General features: G+C 34.0%; 2 protein-coding genes and 1 long non-coding RNA gene across 3 annotated transcripts; all 3 read left to right on the top strand.

Annotated features, from left to right (window-relative positions):
• Positions 1-7,307: 7,307 nt before the first annotated feature.
• Positions 7,308-10,833, top strand: LOC124825259 (GDT1-like protein 3). Its single transcript, XM_047297844.2, has 9 exons — positions 7,308-7,758; positions 7,835-7,900; positions 8,026-8,139; positions 8,556-8,654; positions 8,809-8,881; positions 9,495-9,583; positions 10,062-10,145; positions 10,230-10,289; positions 10,424-10,833. The coding sequence occupies exons 1-9, from the start codon at positions 7,663-7,665 to the stop codon at positions 10,610-10,612; spliced, it is 870 nt and encodes a 289-aa protein (XP_047153800.2). The 5' UTR covers positions 7,308-7,662; the 3' UTR covers positions 10,613-10,833.
• A 4,218-nt stretch (positions 10,834-15,051) lies between these two features.
• LOC124825260 (pentatricopeptide repeat-containing protein At2g03880, mitochondrial-like) lies at positions 15,052-17,496 on the top strand. Its single transcript, XM_047297845.2, has one exon. It carries the CDS (start codon positions 15,166-15,168, stop codon positions 17,431-17,433), a length of 2,268 nt encoding a protein of 755 aa, XP_047153801.2. The 5' UTR covers positions 15,052-15,165; the 3' UTR covers positions 17,434-17,496.
• A 265-nt stretch (positions 17,497-17,761) lies between these two features.
• Positions 17,762-18,459, top strand: LOC124825258 (uncharacterized). The gene is made up of 2 exons (XR_007027773.2): positions 17,762-18,139; positions 18,269-18,459. It is a non-coding gene; the product is annotated as an uncharacterized LOC124825258 (long non-coding RNA).
• Positions 18,460-23,700: the final 5,241 nt, after the last annotated feature.

The raw sequence follows: 23,700 nt of genomic DNA on the forward strand, positions 1-23,700 counted from the left end.
AATACTCAAATGCCATGAGTGACTAAAATACTTAGGTGTCAAGAGTGGCTAAAATACTTAGGTGGTAGGAGTGACTAAAATACTCAGGTTACAGGAGCGCCTATAATACTCAAGTGCTAGAAGTGGCTAGAATAATCAAGTGCCAAGAGTGGCTATAATACTCAACTAAACAACATAACAGGAAGATACCAGATGTTTAGAGATTCTAGGACTAGTGAATAATACTACATAACCAGGAGTGAGTTAAACTCAACTAGATAGTTGTTTAGGGATACCAAGAATGGTAAATAATACTACACAACCAAGAGTGGGTCAAACTCATATGCAAGCCTTTCAAATGATAAATGGAACCTCTCAAGAGTTAATAAGAGAGACTTGATGTAGCTCAATTGGAGTGAACCAATATAAAAATTGTGTTTATTGATTTATTCTATTAAATGTTTCTTTGCCTTTATTATAAAAAGATAGTTTTTAGATAAGTCATTTAAAGTATCTATTTTCCTACATTCACTAGATGGTGGTTATGTGAATTAGAAAATGTGAGCAAGCACACATTTATTCAATTGTAGGACACTTAAAGTATTCTTTTTTAAACTTATACTTCCCTTTATCACAAGAGTTTAAAAGTTATACATGATGTCTCTTGTGAAATCCCTTTAATCAATTCCTATAAATTCAGTGTTTAAAAATGTCTTTCACTATTGATTCTCATTCATTCGCTAGACTTAACGTTGCAAAAAGATTTTTAAAACACTATTAAAACCCCATTTCTAGTGTTTTCCTATAACTTCAATCAATGCAAAACTAGAACACACTATAGAAAAACTATCACAAAGAACCAAAGAAAGGGTAAACTAGCTGAAAAGGAGATAACATATACATATAATGCTAAGTTATTTAATAAACATGTAAGAATTAATCACAATTAGCATATACTTTCATGCATATAATCAAACTCCTTTAGAGTCAATTTATCAAGATAAGTGCAATTGAGTCAGACTTGTAAAGTCATGCACTTGTGGTGATATACAATGCCCTCCCTCAAGCTACCACCCATAAGGTTAGTCCCTTCACAATCATTAGAACCTTGGAGTCGTTCTTATGGTAGGACCTCCTGCCACTTTCACCACCTAATCATCTTTCTTTACATGAGTATGAATGGTTAGTAAAGCTCAAGATAGCTTGGAAAAACTACTTGCATCAATGCATAGCCTAGTGAATCATATACCGAATATTATTTCCTCTATGGAATTCCCTATATTATCATCAATTCATACATTTGTTCCAGCATTTTTAAAACAATATAATAAGATAACAAACAACACCATAAAACCATGGAATACAAATAACAAAATACATATTTCATAATGACGCCTAATCTTACAAAAGGCATGCCCAAAGTTAGCTTCACAAGGGTAGAACGCCTAGTGGAACCACACTGGACCTAACACTAAAGTCCCTGGAGCTCTCTATGATGACAGCGGCCAGTGGTGCCACACTAACGCCCAACGTTAAGGCCCCAATAACCCATCTGGATTAAAACTAGAGAGTTTCACCTAGTAGTACTAGGTAGTGCCTAACAGTACATAGTTAATGAACTATCTAACTTTAACTTTGTTTCTCCTAGTAGAGAATGTGATCGCCCAACGACAACCAAGTTAGAGTTCCACTGTCCAAGTTCCACCCAATGGTATAAATCATCATCCAATGCTTAGGCACAAAAAGATCTCTAACTTTTAAATTTTGAATGATGCTCATTGCCTCACTGATACCACCCAATGCCATGACAAAATAGGAGAGTTTAGCTTGCTCATTTGCATAAATTGGTGCTTTTCACTTTTTTATTAGTTCAAACAATGGCAAAAACGTTTTCTAATTGGTACCAATATGGCTAATGGCTCAAGTTATAACTCTCTAATTCAATCACACATAAAACCAAAACCAAACATACAAACACCAACCATAATTAACACATGCAACTACCTTATCTCAACATACCAAAACATATTAAACCAGATTTCACAAAGCACCATAACATCTCAAATTTTACACATTCAACATGTATTATCCAAATCAGCATAAAAGTCAACAAATGGCATACTAGCTTTCCTTGACAACTCTAAAACACCACACAACTTCAATATCTCAAGATGTTCTATTTACATATAGAGACATTACAAAAACGATCAAATCATATCATTATGATCACTCCTCAGTAGAGACTCACATAAATAACTTAATATACATGTGCAATCAAAGAAAGAATGCATGCACAAAGAAAACATATTTGACCAAGGAAAAGAACAAAAAATCCACTTACTCAAATGAAAAAATTGATCATATGGATACAAAGAACTCACCAAAATGATCACTTCTATGGTCTCATATATTGGAAAGGGTGTACAAAGAGTAAGAAAAAATAAAGAGAAAATAAAGAATTCTAGAAAAGTAGTTTATAAAGAGATTATGTATTTTAAAATAATAAATCATATTTATTGAAAAACTATTTATACTAAAACTTTTGGTTATTAAAATAATCAAGTGTCACCATTTTAAAACTCACTATCATTTCTAAAAAATCATGTTCTAGATCCTCACAAGTATACTCAATCTAAAATTTAAAAATTGTAAATGCCATAATTTAAAACAAGATTATGTAAGTTTACTTTTTAGAATATAATCTCATATTATTTTATCAAATAAAATCATTTTAAAAAAATTAATACAAATAAAATGAATCTCTAAAAAAATTAAAATAATTACACTTCAAATCATAACTTTAAAATAAAATAATAGAACTTTCACTATACTAGTCTCAATGAAAATAATTAAATTAATATAATTGAACATTATCACAAATTTTAAATTATTTATATTTAATCTATGAACAATTTTACTTTACCCACTTACTCATATAAAATATCTACAAAAAGACATTAATAATTTATATAAAAAGTATTATCATTAAAATTGAAATGAAACATGGAAAAAATAAAATTTGAAAACATAAGTGATATCTTGTTTTATATTTTTTCCCATAGTTGGAAAATGCTACTATAATTTGAGCCAGTCCACTAAGAAATTTACTTATATCACTGTTTAATTTTATCAAAGACAATATGACCTAGATAGAAAATTATCCCACAATTTTACTATAATTCAATTAATTTTTACAACATTTAACATTTTATAGAATAAAATGTTATACACAATTTTTCACTTACATTCAACCATAAACAATAGATCATGGTGTATTATAAATTTATTATATCTTAGAGTATTACCTTCATTATATTTGTGACTGAACGAAGATATAAATTATACATATACAGACCTAGTAGACCTTGGCTCCCAGGAGGTCGAGGACACATCGTTTTGCTTCAAAAAGTTAAGAACACATGTGTTATTGTTTTGGTACATATCCTAATAGACACAACGACAAATCACAAAGAGATTAAGGATAAGTAAACGCATTAGGAAACATTAAAATAAGATAATCATAGGAACCTTAGTCTCAACAAAAAAGACTATCCATATATTATAAATAGTCAGTCACACTATTATAGCTTATTACAATATCATTATCTTAGTGTTAGTAACTAACTTGAGAATTATAGTATATTTCTAGATTTTCCGACCAAAGTCACATCACTTCATAAAAAAGAAAATATTACGTCGTTTATAGTGAAAAAATTTGTTATCTGAAATCGGGAGAAGGTTGAACACTAAAATTGTCTGATATATCTCGACCTAAACATAAAACTAGTGTATCTCTGAGTATATTTCAATTTGTAAAGAAACATAAATCTATTTTACATAATACATTGTCTAACATCCCAAAAATATAGCTCTAAACTATATTTAAGAGTTCTTACATTTACAATAAAATAGAATAGTTACAGGAAATAAAGTTAACTTACAGTTATCCTAAAATAACCATAAATTAAAAACTTTACAAAAACCTACACTGATACAAACCATAAGAGCATATCTATCAGTCATACAAGAAGTGTATCAACCGAACGGTCCTACACTGAAAACAGAAACAAGCACAAGACCGAACAGTCTTACTCTTAACGGAAATCATCCTCTTCTGCCAACGCCTACTCTAGAGAACCCTCCTCACCTTCTGCTCACACCCATAGGATGATCATTGCAATGACAAAGACGACCGAACAGACACCATGACAAATCAGGAAATAAGGGTAAGCTAGTGTAATTTAATTAACTATCTAAACATACAATTCATACAAACATATAATACAATCATACATCTATAGAAATCATACAAGCATGTTATAACCGACCACTTTTACTCTGACTGTCCAGACTGTATGAATATGTAGCTACGACGTTCTTGCACTCGTGGAAAGGTAAACTGAAAACCTCATGAATACCATAGCTGTAAACCCAAGCCGCCACACGAGGTTATCCCTTCATCCCTCACTGTAGCTGGAAACCGCAAACTACACATGAGTTTAGTCGTTAACTGGAACCCCAAGCTATACGCAACCATGCCTCCTGTTATTCTCACCACATGCATCACCATTCTCTACTTGAGACTCGGTGACCATTAGAATGTCAGGATGAACGCTAGCTTAGTCTAACCATATTCATACTTTCACCACATTGAAACCACCACTAAGACATTCCTCCTTGGAATTCTCTTTCATATCACATTATAAATACCATACCTCAATACCAAGATATTTCCTCATTTTCATAACACATTTAAATAACATAAAACCGAATAGTAAAACAAACATCACCCTTAAGTACGACCGAACGAAAAGATCAACAAATCTTTTGAACAAGACCGGACGGTAAACCCTCCCCATATGTGAACATGACCAAACGGTCATTTAAAGAGTAAGACTCACGCATGAGCCGAACATGATTTTAGGATCGAATACTAGAACAACCAAATACTAAAGTTAAACCTGAGCACTTGAATCTTAGACCGAACACTTATAATTTAGAACGAACATTATTGTCTTGGACCGAATGCCATTGGCTTAAGCCGAACACCATTAGTACCTAATACAAATACATGACTGAGTATTATGACGAGACATAATGCTTAGTATAAGACCGAGCACTATTGAGACCGAGCGCTTAGTACAAGACCAAGCACTACTGAGACCGAGCATTTAGTACAAGATAAAGCACTACTGAGACCGAGCGCTTAGTACAAGACCGAGCACTACTGAGACAGTACATGACCGAGCAATCAATAACAGTTAAAGCCTATGATAGACCGAACGTTGTTTACAATCAAATGTTATGTCTAAACCGACTGTTATATTCACTTGAGTATCAACACAAGACCGATCGGTCATTAACTAAGAATCCACAAAAGTAGAACTCAATTAAGACCGAGTACTAGAGAGAAGCCGAACGATCAATTAAAGACCCTCAGCGAACTACATAATTCTACAGAATAACTGTAGAATTATGATCAACACCAATCCTTACCAATTTCACTACAATCTTCCAACTTCTAATCCTCCAAACATATATCAAATACTTCATTTACACTTGATTAAGATTGATTAAACCTTTCTAACATCATTAAGAGAGTTTCATCACAAATTTGAGATTCAATTCTGCAGAATCATGAACTCAATGACCAAGAATTAGATTTCCTATACAGACCAAACTCAAACCAAACACATTTCCCCCATTTTCACTACCACACTTTCTTCCAATTTCACTCGGCCACTAAACCATAATCATGCAGAAACACAATCATCATGAATATAGCATCAATATTCCACACCAAAAGCACCGAACACCAAATCATTCAATTTCACATACATGCAACCTCATCAAACAACATTTTTATACATCAAAACTAAGTAATTAAATTATCTAGCTTCCCTTACCTCTTAACCGGACCAAACAACTCTACCACTTCAGAAATTTGCTCTTAACACCAGAAAATCTCAAGAACCTACAGTTCACCGATTTTCGGTAACGGACCAACCCAAAATACTAGAAAAGTGATCAGAAATAAGAAGAAGAAGCTAATGAACACATGCAACCAGAAACTTGGCTTGCATGTGCCAAGAAACATAATTTCTAAGAAGAGGATGAACTTACCGACTCTAAGCTTGATTTTGATCGGTGAGAAAGAAGATATTGACTCCCAAAATTGCTCAGACTGTGGCTGGTTGAAGAAAAGATGAAAGGAGATGAAGAATTTCTAGAGAGAAGGAGGAGAAAAGGTAGAGACTTGAGTTTTAGAGAGATATAGATTATGAGAAAATGAGATGAGTTGCGGTTTGGAAAGTTCTATAAAATGCTCAATCTCTTTTATTTGAGACATTTGTCCCTCCCTTCCACTTGTCATTTTTCAGGGTTTGACACATTGTTATTGAATTCAAATTTTATTGTAAACTTTTTTTAAATTAAAAATTTCATGAATAAATCATTTTATCTTACATTTAACATTAATCAAAATAATTTTGTAAGACTGGAATTATTTGAAGTTTGTGTTTTTGAAAAAAAAAAACTTTAATGACACTCAATTATATGTTCACAGCCCAACTACATGATTTTGCATAAAAATAAAATATGATGATTGTTTGAAACTAAACATAGTGGTGGTATCATTGAAAGCACGTTTGTTATGCCAAAAAAAGTGTGATTTTCTTGTTAAGAGAAAAATTATACTATGTCTTGTAACGTCCCGACAACGAGGAAACTTCCCAAAAGGTCACCCATCCCTAAATTAGGCTACCGAAAAGCAAATGCATTTTGGTGATATGAGTAGCCAAATCAATCCCTTTAAGCTATCCTTCAACTGTATAGTCCCATACCTATACAGTCTCTAGATCCCTCTCATTCCGGTTTATGTTCGATTCATCATGTGTCCCTTCCACTAGAAGCCTGTCAGGAGCCGCTCCTTGTTTGTGCTCCTGCACTTCGTGCCTCTTGCACCGACGATCACTCCCCGCCCTCGTCAGTGCCCGGGTGTCACATGCCCACCAGCTTCCGAATCACACCGTACTGAAAGAGGCTAGGCTCTGAAATTAATTTAAACACACGTTTCAATGTTTAACAATTTAAAAAATAATTTCATAAAAAAATATCTTGATTTTAATTAAATAACCCTTCACCTTGATTTACCATAATAATAACAAGTAGCATATTTTTAAGAAAAATATTATCGAGTTAAAAATTAAAAAAAAAAGAACTTTTACCAAAAACTCGTTATTAATGTTCTTACAGTATTTTTTAATAACTTTTTACTAAAATGCGCCGAATCACATGCCCCTTTGTCAAAGTTTTAGGTGCAATTGTCGAAGTGGGATTTGGCCTTCATGACCCGAGAGAGACAAAGAAAAGGTAAAGAGCGCGTTATGTGGTTCTTGCCTCGGTAGTAGCAGAAACTCGCAAAGCCTGAAGCACGTATAAAATGCCTGGTGAAATGAATTCAATGTTCGGAGATCTGAACAGGATCTCTCTGCATCAAACTCTCTGCATAATTCAGATCCAAAAATCAGATCTCGCTAACTGAGATCACTATTCTCTTCCTCTCACTTTTCATCCCTTTTTTACTCAAATTCCCCTTTCCACTTTCTCGAGAAAATCATTTTCCGTCGTTTTTCTTTCTGCGGCTTCCTTCTTCCTCGCAATTTCAACCGACACGGGCTCACAATGGCTCCAAGCTTCAACAAACGAAGAATCCTTTCCGCTTTTCGCATTTTCCTTCTCCTGTCCCTCTTCTTTAACCTATCATCCACCTTTGCTCAGGTCAACTTCTTGTCCTTCGTTCTTTGCGTTTTCTCTCAAGAATCGCGGCCACAACGTATTTTATTTCTATGTGTAGGATTCTCTCTCGCAGAACGCAATGGAAGGATTCGGTGGATCTGTGGATCTCGGTCGCCGCGGCAAAGTAAGCTTCCGTTGCCAATCTTTCTTTCTTTGTTACCGTTATTTGTCGTTACGTTCAATTGTGGAGAAAACTCAAACGAATGTGTTGAATTTGGAAATGAATATTAGTGTGCTTTCTGTGAACAGATTGTGTTGAATGAAATAGATAATGGTTCGATCCTTTCTCTTGGCTTGGATTCCACCGGTCCTGGACTCTTCGATGCTTTTTTCGCGAGTTTATCGATGATCATTGTCAGCGAGGTTAGTTTAACGAAACTGCTTTGTACTTACATTCGTTGTTTGATTTTGCTGACTATATTTATAGCTACTGTGTTGTAAAGCGTTTTCACTGGATCCAATTTGGATCTCAAGAACAAGTTTCTATATATTTTGTGTTTATAGAATTATATAGGTTCGTGAAAGATTGTGAGAGCTGGTGAAATTTAGGAGATGAGTGTTGTGATAGTAAACTAGAATCAAACTTCATTGAAAAAGTATGAAGTATGTGATAGAAAGCTGGTGTGCGACTTATATAGGCTATATAGAGAAAGCAACCAATTGATTACTAATTGATATTGCTGCGAACTAGCTCAATTTTTCCTTAAGAATACTTGTCTCGTATGATACCTCTCTTTCATGTTTGAGTAATGCCTTTGAACTGATTTTTTTTGTGCTAGATCGGGGATGAGACGTTTATAATAGCAGCTCTTATGGCTATGCGTCATCCTAAGTCAATTGTCTTGTCTGGTGCGCTAAGTGCGCTGTTTATAATGACGGTAAGTGCTACAGTAGTTAACTACAAGGTCGAGTATTTTTTCTCTGTTGTCTCATCATGGGATGCTTTTTTCATAGTATTGTGATGAAATGGTTTCTGCAATTCCTTTTCTTATCGATGTTATCAGAATTAAAGTTATTGTACGTGTCAATTAGGTACTTTCTACTGGGCTAGGCAGGATTGTCCCAAACTTGATTTCTAGGAAGCATACAAATAGTGCGGCTACAGGTACAATATCTCAGATTGATACTTATTACTGAGCTGATTAGAATAGTTTGTGAAATTTGCAAAAAGCAGGTTATATAGTAATTGTTTTGAATTACAAGGGTTGTCGAGTCTTCACAATGCCCTTTTTATAGAAGCTACAACAATTAGCTCTGTTCAAATGGTTTAGGGGTCTAACAATGCACTTGACTGGTGCTGCTTATATCCATGCTTAATTACTAGTTGGTTGCAACTTTTTCATCAATTTGCTCCCAGCCTTTGTGGTTCACTCAAACTTCTGGTGCTGTTTAGTATAAATAAATATTATGGATTTAGCTTCATTGGCTGTTTGTTTGTGTGTCTGTTCCGAATATTGTGTCTTTTACTTGTATAAACTCTTTTAGAATTCTAGTTAGCTTGCGCATTAAAATTTGTTTGTGGCTTTATAAGTCAAAATTATATGCTACTCAACAATTTGTGACCTATTTGATTTTTGGATTGCCATTTGTAACTTAGTGATTTACCAGTTTCCAAATGTCTATTCATTATATTGTGTTTAACGATGGCTTTATTTTCATTTGTAAGTTCAATTTTTGTTAAGATGAAGCTGATTTTATTTCTTCTCTGTCACCTGCAGTTCTTTATGCTTTCTTTGGGCTAAGGTTACTATACATTGCATGGAGATCAACTGAATCAAAATCCTCCCAGAAGAAAGAAATGGAAGAAGTATATTTTTTTACTAAGGCTTTATAGGAAAATTCAGATGGCCAGATGGCCTGAAATGCTTGCGAGTTACTCTAACACTTATCCTAATGTACTTTTTACAGTTGGCTAAATTTTGTTGAAAATCACAGAATTATATGTGGATTCTACTCCTTGTTTAATGAGTTTTACTCATGATTTTGTAGTTTTCAATAAATTTTAACTAAGGGAATATGTTGAAAGATGTGTATAAGTGTGAATTATTTGCACTTAAGAGGAAACATCTTCAAATAAGTTAGTTCGTTGCTGCTTTGTTTTTTTCTTTTAATCATAGTTTCCCCTAGCACTTGTCATGAGGAGGGAAGCTCAATTATTTAACTGTAAACTTGCTGCAGCTGGCAGGGATTCCATAGTTGATGTATTGATTGGTTCAATTTTTTTTTAAGAAAGACTATCTGGTCAAATTTGGAACATGCTAAGGATTATTCTTCTTGTTAACTAGGTTGAAGAAAAACTGGAAGGCGGACAAGGGAAAACTCCAGTTCGGCGTTTCTTTTCAAGATTTTGTACACCAATTTTTTTGGAGGCAAGTACACTTTTTGCTTTGCATCAATTCTTTGGCGGACATTACCCACATTTACACATGTTTTACCATCTTATTTTTATGCAGTCCTTTATTTTAACATTCCTTGCTGAGTGGGGTGATCGTAGCCAGATAGCGACAATTGCAGTAAGAAAACTGGTCCCCTGTAGATCACTGAAAATTTCATGCTTTCGTGATTGATTTTATGTCTTAGGTTTTGTCGGCAACATTAGTAGTCTTTCCCTTCTACATTTTTCATGACCTTTAATTTCCTTCTGCAGCTGGCGACCCACAAAAATGCTCTGGGAGTAGCTGTTGGGGCCTCTTTGGGTCACACCTTCTGTACTTCGCTGGCAGTGGTGGGAGGAAGCATGCTGGCATCTAAAATTTCCCAACGCTCAGTAGCTACTGTTGGTGGCTTGCTCTTCCTCGGATTTTCCATATCTTCATACTTTTACCCGCCTCTATGATTAATATAAGTGCATATTAATATGATTCGTAATGGCTTGTAGCCTTTCTATCCCGCTTTATTTTTCCACATAGTTGTCTCAATTGTAGATTTTGTTGTACTTGTTCCCTAGGAAAGCTCGACTAACTGGAACATGAGATTTTGATTCCCATTCTTTTTTGTAAAATATGTTACGTTTTTGTTTCGTCACAATAGCCTATAGATAGCCATTGTTATTTATCATTATTTTTGAAAGGTGAAAGTATCGCCCTCTTTTCGTGGTGCCTTCACAGTTGGCCCTTTTTTATGCGGGTTAGCTTTGAGCATGAGATTGAATGATTGATTGATACCTAATTCTGGATTTTGACTATCGACTCATGGTTTATTGCTTGTAGTAAGGATAATGTTTTATGGCGTGATCGGCGTACTATTTGAAGGATGGATCACCCCCTGGTGGTTCGAAATAGACGGTGGTTAGTTTCTTGTGTTCTCTCGGTGTCCTTTTTTAAAGTTTATCCTTGGTTGCCGTTATTACTTTCTGAGCCTGGCTTTTCGTTTTAGTTTTGTGCTGTGAAAGTGCTAGCCGCAATAATGATAAACACTGAAAGCTATGTTTTGTAACTTATTTAATACATTGTAAGTAAGCAAATCCGGTATAGAAGTAAATCTTCTCAACCGCTAATCATAAACGTCATCAAACTTTCCTTGCTATCCTTAACCTAACCGTGATATAGTATCTCAATTGGAGCATGCTCCAATCAACTATTTTTTAAGTACAACAAAATGAACTATAATTTCTCCATTGGAAAGGAGTTTTATTACTATTTCTCACTCCTTTACTTTGTCTATGATCGTATGTGATACTTCTTAAAGATGACCTATGTTCCAATGATAGAGACTAACATTGGTCTTCCTATTAGCTTTCTCCATATGACAATATTTTATCCAGTGTCAAATCTACATCCAATTACATTAGGAGAATTCTTCACCAAGCTTCAAGATGTTTTAACACCACCTCTGTACTAATGGATCTCGTTCTTGCACCACTGCCAGGTATTTTGCCACATAATACAACACTCAAGCCATGTAAGCCTTTTCCTCCCAACATTGATGACCCAGTAATTACAATAGAGGAATATTAAAACTTGGCAAATATTGTGCTAGTCGAGTTGTTTATCAACGTATTATCTAGGAAACATTGGTAATTATTTTCATTACAGTTTCATACTTCCTTCACTTTCCATTATTAGTATTGGAAGATCAATGGTATAGGAGGACCAGAATATTAGAATATGGACAAGTTGTGTTAGAAGGCTACTTTAAGTTTTCTTGTCAATAAATGGTTTAATAGTATTTTTGATCTTATATTTGTAGTAATGATTGGATATATATATATATATCCAATAGAGTTTCTGTATTTTTTTAAAAAATTCAATATGATTCTTTCAGTGATGAGTTGATATTTACTAATTTAATCACCACTCTTTTTACACATTTATTGTCTATTCCTAGGGGTAAAAATGAAGGAATGATGGTAATTGTGATCTAGTGGATGAGATCATATTGAGTGTTTTTTTTAATATAACAATCACAATAAATTAAAAATAAATATAGAAAAAAAATTGAGTCAAAAAAATAAGTAGAAAGAGCGTTAATAAATTATATAAATTTAAGTTTTCTAATTACCAAGTTTTGCTTATAAATTATTTGTCATCCAAAATTTCAAATACACAAGTTTCTATTTGATGTGAAGATTTTCAAAGAACAAGCTCATGTTCAATATCATGAATTATTATGGACTATGATGCTATAAACATAAAAGAAAAACATATACTTTCATCTGATTATGATTGATGAAAAGGGTAATTGAAGATTTGTCATAAAGATTTCAATCGATACGAATCATTGTCTTAAGATAAGGACTAAGAGATCCTAAGACAATAACCAAGATAATCTTCTCTTTAATTAATTCAAATTCATATAATGATCATAAAAAATGCCTACATTTTTTTATGCAGTTATATATAAATCACGAGTATTTAAGCAACTCTAAAGAAAGTCAAAGATACTAAACTATAAAAATAATTCTTAAACACATTACGTAGAAGCGAATGCTCACTTAGTGAACAAGAGTGCTCCTCCAACAACAAAACTCAAACAAAACCTTAGCCTAATGAACCAAGTCATTTAGCGACTTTAAAAAATGAAAGAAAAATTACAAACATTTTAAATACCAAATTATTCTTGAAGCGTGTTTCAAGTCATGATCTTAATTTCTTTTGAATTTCAAGTTTTATGTAACATGAACTTTAAAAGGATTTGTTTTTCTAAACATTTGGTCTTGACATTGTCATAGGTCAAAGGTAACGTGTGAAAATATGTTCATCATTTTATAACCACTAACAATAAAAATAATAAATAAACAACTAATCCATTATAGGAATAACAATTTCATGTGTTGATTTAAAAAAAATACTATTTTTTATTACTTATAAATATAAGGAAATATGAAGCAATAATAAAGTGAATAATAGAAAAGTATTGAAAATTTATCTAATTATTGGATTAAATTCATTCTCTAAGTCTTTTACCAAACTTTGTTGTTTGTGAAAGACATACATGACTTAATGAAAAATATTAACCTGTTGAGTTGACGTTTTTTATTAAAATTTCGTGACCACGTTAGTTCATAAAAGTGATAAATATGTGCAAGTTAAATAATTTTATATCTATGTTATTACATGTAATATGACTACTAATTTACAATCTTCTTTATATTGAAAAAATTATTCACACTTTAACAAGTAAAAAATATAAGTATGATAGTTCAATTATGATAAAATGTAAGCAACATAATTATTTAAATAGATTAAATGTCCATTTAAGTGAACTTTTGCATAACAATTTTTATGAGATGAAAGTAGAAAAACAAATTAAAATTAAGCAAAAGTTAGTATTAGTGTCTGTATAAATTAATTTGCAGTAGTTATTTTTTGCATTAACTTATAACTTTTGTCCTCGTATAGAAATTATTTTGGATAAACTCGGTCGTGGTGTTATTTCTTATGGAATTGAAACATTCGTTTGAGAAGTTGTAAAATGGTTTAATGATTCTCTAGGTTCTTATTTTGGTCCGGAATCTCATTTAAGTCCCTTTTTTTTTGTCGTCTCAATTGGGTCCTTATTTTTATAAAATTAGAGCAATTAAAGGTCTGCCGTCCAATTGGACAAATGGTCGTTTAATTGTGCATTACGAACACTGTTTTCTGTTTTCACTAATCACACGTGGAATTAAAAAAGTGTTTTGTATTAAAAATTTGGATTGAATCAGATTTAGGGAAGGGTAAAGTGGGAAAACTCATTCGTTAAAGTTTTGGTTTTTATATTGTTAATTAATCTTTGGAGCATTTATCTCCCTCATCCAAGCTTTTCTGATGTTCCATCATCATGTTGTAAGTGAAAGGTGTGTTACATTGAACTTAAACAAAACCCCGTTTCTGTCCACGAATATCAAGTAATAAGTCTTACCATCTCAGGGACACTTGAAATCAAGTTATCTGATAAGAAATTTGCATGAAATCAAGTCTTACCATCTAAGTCTAAAGCCACAAATGCTGCAATGGTGTGGAAGATCATCAAATAATCCACTAATTACAGATGAATGGAATTCTCGTAACACTGCTTCAGGACACCGGTACAATAACATACAGACGATGGCATAGTTGACTCATCATAAGCCACTTGGTTTAATCTCAAGTCCTGACCTTTCCTAGATGAATCAAATCCCTAATTCCCAAATGAATCAATCTGCAGATAAAACAGATGAATCAAATCCCTAATTTCAATTTAAAAAAAAAAAACCATAATCTGAAACTCAACCAAGAACGTGATCCGCACCACCCACGAGAATGGCCATTGAGATGCCGAAACGAACCCTCCCTCCTTGCACCACGAAGCGGACCGATCAACGTCCTCGTGCAGTCGCCGCAACCTTGCTGCTCCATCGATTTGTTATCGTCGCACCTCCGCTGCCCCTCCACAAGATCTCTGCCTGTGCTCGAAAACGCAGAATATTCTCTCCCCCAACGTTGAGTCTGTTTGCGTCAAAAGAGAAAGGGAAGAAGCTTCAAGCTTCTGGAGTTTTGCTTTTAATTGGAACAGAGAAGAGATGGGAAAGAGTTTTCCCTTACGCGACCCTGGGGCTGCACTTAATTTTTTTTTACATTTTCTCCAGTTTGCCCTTCCCTAAATCTGATTCAATCCAAATTTTTAATACAAAACTCTTTTTTAATTCCACGTGTGATTAGTGAAAACACTGTCCATGCCACGTAACGCACAATTAAAGGGCCGTTTGTCCAATTTGACAGCAGGCCTTTAATTACTCCAATTTTACAAAAATGAGGACCCAATTAAGACGGCAAAAAGAAAAGAGACTTAAATGAGATTTCGGACCAAAATAAAGACCTGACGTTAAACCTTGTAAGATCGTACGAACCATACAAATATGAAGGTGAAACTTGTTTCAATGCATGAGCTTTACAAAGGGCTTTAGATTGGGTGTTAGCACTTACTTTTATGGGTCTTGGATCATGTTCTCCGATATATGCCAACCGTGTTTGTCTAGTTTCAGTGACCAGTTATCGCATTACAACGACCATCCCATTTCACCCTCGTTGCGGCCAATCATGTTCCTTATTTCATTCTACCATATCCAATGGTCCACCACAGCCGGGTACCCTTCATGCCCTCTCCGTCAAGAATGGCTCTCTTCAAACTATGAGCTTGGCTAGCCATCTTTTGACTCTGTATGTCAAATCCTACAACATGGGTCATGCCCAGAAGCTGTTTGATGAAATTCCACTCAAAAACACTCACATATGGACCATCCTTATATCAGGTTTTGTCAGAGCCGGCTCTTCAGAAATGGTTTTTAACCTTTTCAGAGAAATGCAGGCAAAGGGTGCTTGTCCAAACCAATACACCTTGTCCAGTGTCTTCAAGTGTTGTTCGTTTGACAACAATCTTCAATTCGGCAAGGGAGTTCACGCATGGATGCTCAGGCATGGGGTTGATGTAGATGTCGTGCTGGGGAACTCTGCTCTTGATGTTTACTTGAAATGCAATGCTTTTCAATATGCGGAAAGGTTGTTTGAGTTGATGGATGAAAGGGATGTCGTGTCATGGAATATAATGATCGGTGCGTATCTGCGTGTTGGAGATGTGAAGAAGTCTCTTGACATGTTCAGGAACTTTCCTTGTAAGGATGTTGTGAGTTGGAATACGATCGTGGATGGGTTGATGCAATGTGGTTATGAACGACGGGCATTGGAACAACTCCATTGTATGGTGGGATATGGGACTGAGTTTTCTGATGTCACTTTCTCCATAGCTCTTATTTTGGCTTCCTCTTTATCACTTGTGGAGCTTGGGAGACAACTCCATGGGATGGTCCTTAAACGTGGATTTCATACTGATGGTTTTACGAAGAGTTCACTTATAGAAATGTATTGTAAGTGTGGGAGAATAGATAAGGCATCTATAATTCTCAGAGATGTTCCTCTGGACTTCCGGAGAAAAGGGAATGTTGGAGTTACTAGCAAAGAAACAAAGGCAGGAATAGTTTCATGGGGTTCAATGGTTTCTGGTTATGTTTGGAATGGGAAGTATGAAGATGGTTTGAAAGCTTTCAGGTCAATGGTTCGTGAACTGGTTGTAGTGGATATTCGAACAGTTACAACTGTTATTTCTGCTTGTGCTAATGTTGGGATTTTGGATTTTGGAAGGCATATACATGCTTACTTTCAGAAAATAGGGCATAGAGTAGATGCTTATGTTGGCTCTTCATTAATTGATATGTATTCTAAGTGTGGTAGCTTGGACGATGCATGGATGATTTTCAGACAAATCAATGAACCAAACATTATCTTGTGGACTTCAATGATATCTGGCTGTTCGCTACAGGGTCAAGGAAGGCAGGCAATTAGTCTTTTTGAAAAACTGTTGAATCAGGGTATTAGGCCAAATGAGGTTACTTTTGTAGGGGTTTTAAATGCATGCAGCCATGCTGGGCTGCTTGACGAAGGTTGTAGATATTATAGGATGATGAAAGATGCTTATTGCATCCATCCTGGAGTTGAACACTGCACTTCTATGGTTGATCTTTATGGTCGAGCAGGTTGCTTAACAGAGACAAAGAACTTCATTTTTGAAAATGGTCTCTCTCACTTGACTTCTGTCTGGAAATCATTTCTATCATCTTGCCGACTTCATAAAAATGTTGAAATGGGAAAGTGGGTTTCTGATATGCTGCTTCGAGTTGCACCATCTGATCCAGGAGCGTACGTTTTGCTATCAAATATGTGTGCTTCTAACCATAGCTGGGACGAGGCTGCTAGGGTAAGGAGTTTAATGCATCAAAGAGGAGTCAAGAAGCAGCCCGGTCAATCTTGGATTCAACTAAAGGATCAAATCCACACTTTTGTCATGGGAGATAGGTCTCACCATCAACACAAGGAGATATACTCATATCTGGACCCTTTGATCGGAAGGTTGAAGGAAATTGGGTATTCCCCTGATGCCAAACTGGTCATGCAGGATGTAGAAGAAGAGCAAGGAGAAGTACTTGTTAGTCATCACAGTGAAAAACTTGCAGTAGTCTTTGGCATCATTAACACTGCCAATAGGCTCCCGATTCGAATTATAAAAAACCTCCGCATTTGTACAGATTGCCATAACTTCATTAAATGTGTTTCTCAGCTTCTAGATCGTGAAATAATTGTAAGAGATATTCATAGGTTCCATCATTTTAAGCATGGTAGTTGCTCTTGTGAAGATTATTGGTGACATAGGTAAAACAAACAATTACTATTATTAAGTATACGATATAGTCTTCATGTTCTGAGTCCAGTCATGATGTCTTAATTTGTGGTACGTACATCTATCAGTGCATCTGAGACTAGTTGCAATAGAGTGAAAATGGTGAGTAATTTTCGTCATATATATATATATATATATATATATATATATATATATATATATATATATATAATAAATTATTAAATGTGTAAGGATCATTATATTTTATTAATCAATTTATTAAAATGATCTAATTAATTAAGTTGTAACTAAAGACATGAAAGATTTACTGTGTATAGAGAGCATATATGTTGAAGTAGCTTGTGGGTTCTGGTCATATTTGTTTCAAAAAAATTTGTGGAACTTCCAAAGCTCCCGGTTACTAGCTTTATATGTCACACACTGACAAAAATAAATCATTATTATTGGAATGGCTTCAGTGTTTGATGTACTAGTACATTAGATCTCTTGTATTTGCCACCTTTATCCATCTCAATAATCATCTTTGAAGTTTGTTCGGAGGAACAAAATTAGCAGGGAGGGGAGGCTGCATGGTACAAACCTAAGCAAGAACTTGATACTTACAGATGACCTACTAATGGAAGATCATGAGCAGGGACCGAATCTAAGCCCCTTTGTCTGCGTTGTTCAATCCAGCATGTTAAGCAACCCTCATTGCGCACTTGATTGAAAGGTAAACCCTTTTAAACTTGCCTATCATGTCTTATCCTTTTCATATTCTCACATACCACTCACCTATCATGTCTTATCTTTTTCATATTCTCACATACCACTCACCTAACTCTGAATCTTCATACTCAAGGTCTTGTACATCAAGGAAGCTCTGCCACAATTCGTTAGTTATCTAGCTTCTGGTTTCGTAGCTTCTATGTAGGCCAATAGTACTTTAAGCACTTTAATTATTACTTGCACTCTTCTCATATCTGCTATAATCATGCAAATCACAATGCATATTTTTTGTATAGATAATTCTGCAAATTGGAATTTCTTTGATGCTCTGTGGCTTAACAATTTGTTCTGCAATAGTAATATATGCACAATCTTGTTCTAAACATCAGAAAATCTTGAAAACCGTTGTTCAGTTCGACAAAAATTGCAATTTCTAGCAGAACTGACAGAACCAGTTGTTCAATTCGAGACATTCAGTTGAAGTAAATGGAAAATGTAATAGTTACTACTATTAGATTTCCAATAGTGAATTTAAGTTCTATAAAAATAAAAATAAGGTTGAAGATCCATTAACTCATTGTCTTAAGTTTTTAAACAGAGAATGGTGTGGATTTCTTATGTTATTGAACTTAGATCTTTTATATCTCTTTAGTAAACTTCCTTCGTAGACCCAACAAATATAATTAATGATTTCAAACAGAAGAAACAGCACTGATATTTTCTCTCTCTTTTGGATGGCAAATAAACAAATATATCATATGGGTAATTGGTTGTATCGATGTGTGGTTGTGCATGCTTTAACTTCTCTACTAATCAACATTACATCTTATTGGAAAGATGCAATGGTAGAAAAGGACTTGATCGTGTTTTATTGTGCAAGTTGTTGTGGTCATTATAGGTGAGACACTTGATGCTTTTTTGTCTCCTATAGGCTACAGGGTAAGTTAATTCTCAGTTATACTGTATGGACGCATCATTTGTTTTTAACAGATTTACACCAATCACAGACAAAATGAACACTATTATTGGTTCAGATACAGATAAGAATAAGATAACACATCACAGTGACAGTTTTATCTTTGTGAACTATAAGTATGTTCGTTACTATCATGAACGTGAATTTGTTAGACCTAGTGTTTGTCGTTTGGTTAGAACGTGGTGCAGTGTAACCAACCTGTCATATAGTCTTCATTCATCTGTTCAGTGATTCATGTTGCTGCAAATTACCTCGTAATAATCAGAGATTTTGAGAGGAAATAAGGGAGATGCAAAGGAGAGAAGAGAGATAGGTAGAATTTTAAAGTTATTTGAAAATAGAAGAAAAAGAAAAGTTTAATGTAAAGACACTTGTGCCTGATAATATATTTAAATAATGATTAAAAAGCAAAAGGAAAAAATACGTCATTTAACTTTTTTTATCGGATCTCACTTATTTAATTTAATTGTTAAATTCTTACACTAACTTGATTAAATTATTGAATGAGAATTACAAAATAGGTTACACTTTTCATTAAAAATAAATGTGTACCGTTAAAAATGAGACAAGTCAACTTAGTGATGTGAAAATGAGTTGTAACATGCGGGCTAACCTGACTCACCACGAGTTTTAGTCAGGTTAAAAAAAATGTAATTTTTTTATGCGGGTTAGTTTTCAATCAGATTCACTTAGAACCTAGCTCACCACGCTGAATCCGTGGTGAACCAGGTTGGCTCACTAACTCACCTAATTTAATTTAATTATTTATTATTTTGTGTTTCAATATTAATAGTTAGCATTTTTTTTATTATATTGTAGATGAAGATGTTTCAATAGTGAAAATTATTATAGATTTATCTATTCAAGACTCTAATATTATAAATAAACAAGTGCAAAAAATATCAATATTAAATACTTATTTGTTCATCTTTTTACACATATTTTTGGATTACGCTTGAATTGTATGATGCTTTTTTTTTTTAATTGTCTCTGGAATTTAACATCATTTTAGTGTGAAGTTTATTTAGATTTGAATTAAAATTTATTTAAAAAAACTTATAATTAAATGAGCTAGTGAGCCAACACGTTTAACCCATCAACTCGTGGTGGATCGAGTTGGGTTCAAATTTTTTCAGCTTGCTAATAAGTGAGGGGTGTTGCTCCCTCCACCACCACACCTTTCTCCCTCCACCTCCCCTTTACTATTTTGTCCATCAGTAAAATTTTATTTTTAAGGTTATTATTTTTTAATTTTACTCATTCCCAACCTGTTTCACTAATAACCTATTCTAGTCTCGTACATGAGTAAAATACTTCTTTCATTTTAACATTATATTTCTTCCTCTCTTTCTTTCGTCGTTGTGAGATACTACAAGTTGCAAAGGTTGGTGGTGGTGGAAAGAATTATCAAGCAGTCTCCTTCTCGTGGTGCAGTGTCGCTCTCGTGGTGCAGTGCGTGGAGTGGTGCAGTGCGTGTCGTGCTTCCTCGTATTCGAATAAACCTTGAAATAAAACTCTAAAATAAAAAACGTAAACGGAGGTGACATCCTTCAACGAATGTCAACATCCGTTTAATCCGTTTTACCTTAAACGGATGTTGACATCCGTTGAAGATGTCACCTCTGTTTAAAGGTTACGTTTTTTATTTTAGAGTTTGTTTTATTAGGGGACATCCGTTGAAGGATGTCACCTCCGTTGATGTATACTTCCTCACGCTGGTTGATGCTCTAGACGCTCCTCGATGTTCCTCCACACCACGGCGGCAACGCTCCTTCACACCACGGCGGCAATGGAAGCTTTCAAATCAAAAAAAAAAACTGGGAAGAAAAAGAAATGGAAGTGCGGGAGGTGGGGAGGTGAAACGAAAATGGGGAAAGGGGAAGAGAGTTCCGTGGGTGGGTGTTGGGAAAGTAAAATTCGGGTTTCAAATTATTTAAAATAGGGTAAAAGTAAAAATCTTTTTAACTTAAGGATATAATTGTATTTAAAATAATGTAGGGAGGTGGAGGAAGTATAGGGTGGTGGTGGAGGGAGCAACACCCATAAGTGAGGCAGGTTGGATTGACTCACTAAGTGACCAACCTGTGGTGTGCCGAGCCGAGTCGAATCGGATTACCCATTTTGAATACTTAATACTTCATCTTAAATAGCTCACAGGTGTTGCTCCCTCCACCACCACCACTTCTCCCTCCACCTCCCCAACCTTCTGCAAAAAAATTTTAATTACAAAAATAACCTTTTTTACTTTTAACCCTATTTATTTACTTTAAACTCAAACCCTATCTTTCTACCCATTTTTACTTTTCACTCAGTCCCACCTCCCAACTCTCCTTCTCTCTCTTTTCAGATTCCCACCCCCCAAACTCCACCACATCCGTTTGTTTTAATTACAAAATTATTAATATAATTAAATTATATATTTCATATAATTAAACTAATAAATAATTTTTTATATAATTATAAATTTGTTAAAGAATACAAAAATCATATATAAAAAATATATATTATACAAAAACATTAAAACAAAAAACTAATTATATATAAATGCAAAATACAAAAAAAATATAAATATAAACTAATAACAATAAAGATCTTCAAAAATACATTATTAAAATACATAAAAAATATATTCAAAAATAATACATCAAAACATATAAATTACATTATTAAAATATCTCCAAAATTAATATATAAAAACAAACTTATAAAAATAAACTGGAAAATAAACATGTAACTTTAAACCAATGTGAGCATCCGTCAAAGGATGTCAATATCCGTTTAAGGCAAAACAGATATCGACATCCGTTTTCCCTTAACCGAATGTTAACATCCACTGAGGGATGCTCACATCCGTTTAAAGATTATACGTTTATTTTTTTATGGTTTATTATGCACCTTCACGATGAATCCTTCAAGCACCACCACACCACCACCACACACCGATCTTGGCACGGCTGATCAATTGCTTCCATCACCACTTGCAATCTCTCACTAAGCACACCAGCTAATGAAAGTCCACCACACTCTGAGACCACAATTCTATCACAATTAAAGAATGAGAGGAAGAAGTGGAACGTGAAAAAGAGGAAGAAGAGCACAATGAAACAATGAGGGAACGAATAATAAAGAGGAAGAAGAGTTGTCGCTGCATACATGTAGAGGATTGGAGTGGGTAGATGTTAAAAAATATTAACCTAAAATTTTACTAAGGGTAAAATAGGAATGAGAAAATAAAGAGAGGGGTAAAACAGGAATGGGGTGGTGGAGGGAGCAAGGGGTGGTGGTGGAGGGAGCAACACCCATAGATCAGACCTAAATCTCAAATCTAAGGTTTGTCCTAGTTATTTATTTCATGTAGACTTTTCTACAAAGCCTAAGACCTTTAATACGCTACCAGGACGAATTTAAAATTATATAATAAATTTAGTGTTATAATAATAATAACAATAGGTTATCTAACCCAATCCGACTTGGTCCATCACATGTTAGTCACTTAGTGAGCCAACCTAATCCGACTCACTTATTAATGAATAAAAAAATTTGAATCCAATCCGGTCTGGGTTGATAAGTTAATAGATTGACTTACTGGCTTACTTAATTATAATTTTTTTTTTAATTAAAAAAACAAAATATTTTTAATTCAAATCTAAATAAATGGACAAGGTCTTAAATTATATTTATTATCAATCAAACATAAAATTTTATTCATACAAAGATATCACAAAATCTCCTTAACAAAATTTTTAATGGCTTCGTATCGATTCAAATTTGTTTCCATATAAAAATTGAGTTATTAAGTATAGATTTGTAGATTTTTTATATTACGTAATTATTTAATATTTTGTAAATGACTAGCCTAACAAAAAATATATATTATAAAAATTAGTTGGATTTGTGAGTCAATCCGACTCACCATAGGTTTAACTCGAATGAGTCAAGTTCTTAGTGAGCCGGACTCCAAATTGACCCGTATCAAAATTTTAATTATTTTTAAACCCAATTGGGTAAAAACCCATAGTGGGTAAAGTTGGCTCACAGATTCTAATCCACTTTGACAACACAAGTTTGTATAATTGTTATATTATTTAGATAACTTCATAATTGAGTATGTTAGGTTTAATATTTCGATTTTACTAAATAAACTTTGAAGTGATTTCGAAAATGAGTGGAACTTCAACAATGTTTAATGTAGGGAAGGTTGTGACATAATTTGATCCCTAAGTAAGAATTGATTAAAGCTTCATTAAGTTGCTATGCTTCCGTTAATGAACTCACATCAAATTTAGTATGAAGAGAGACAACTCAACCTGCCTTCAACAAATCCACTTTCAATTCTTACAATCAATGATGCCATTCTTCTTTGTTTTCAAGAAATATCAATTTTGGCTCCATCGCCACGAGTTCAAGATTCATTCGGAGCTTCGCTTGGGAATCACTACATCTAGATCGAGTCCAAAACAAGCAATATAAAAAACATGGATAATGCCCTTTTATTTTTCTTGCAACAAAAAAATAATATACACTACAAACAACTAACTATAAAACAATAAGATATATAATCGATGACTTATTGTAGAAGAGAGGTAAGT

Source organism: Vigna umbellata, chromosome 4, assembly GCF_029865625.1.
Source record: "Vigna umbellata cultivar VRB3 chromosome 4, Vumbellata_1.0, whole genome shotgun sequence".
Classification (NCBI taxonomy): domain Eukaryota; kingdom Viridiplantae; phylum Streptophyta; class Magnoliopsida; order Fabales; family Fabaceae; genus Vigna; species Vigna umbellata.

Bases quoted from the DNA above. Each gene is read 5' to 3' on its own strand.
- LOC124825259 (XM_047297844.2), top strand. From the start codon at position 7,663: ATGGCTCCAAGCTTCAACAAACGAAGAATCCTTTCCGCTTTTCGCATT. The intron at 8,882-9,494 runs GTACAATATCTC...TGTCACCTGCAG, and splicing joins TACAAATAGTGCGGCTACAG to TTCTTTATGCTTTCTTTGGG. The intron at 10,290-10,423 runs GTAAGAAAACTG...TTCCTTCTGCAG, and splicing joins GCCAGATAGCGACAATTGCA to CTGGCGACCCACAAAAATGC.
- LOC124825260 (XM_047297845.2), top strand. From the start codon at position 15,166: ATGGGTCTTGGATCATGTTCTCCGATATATGCCAACCGTGTTTGTCTA.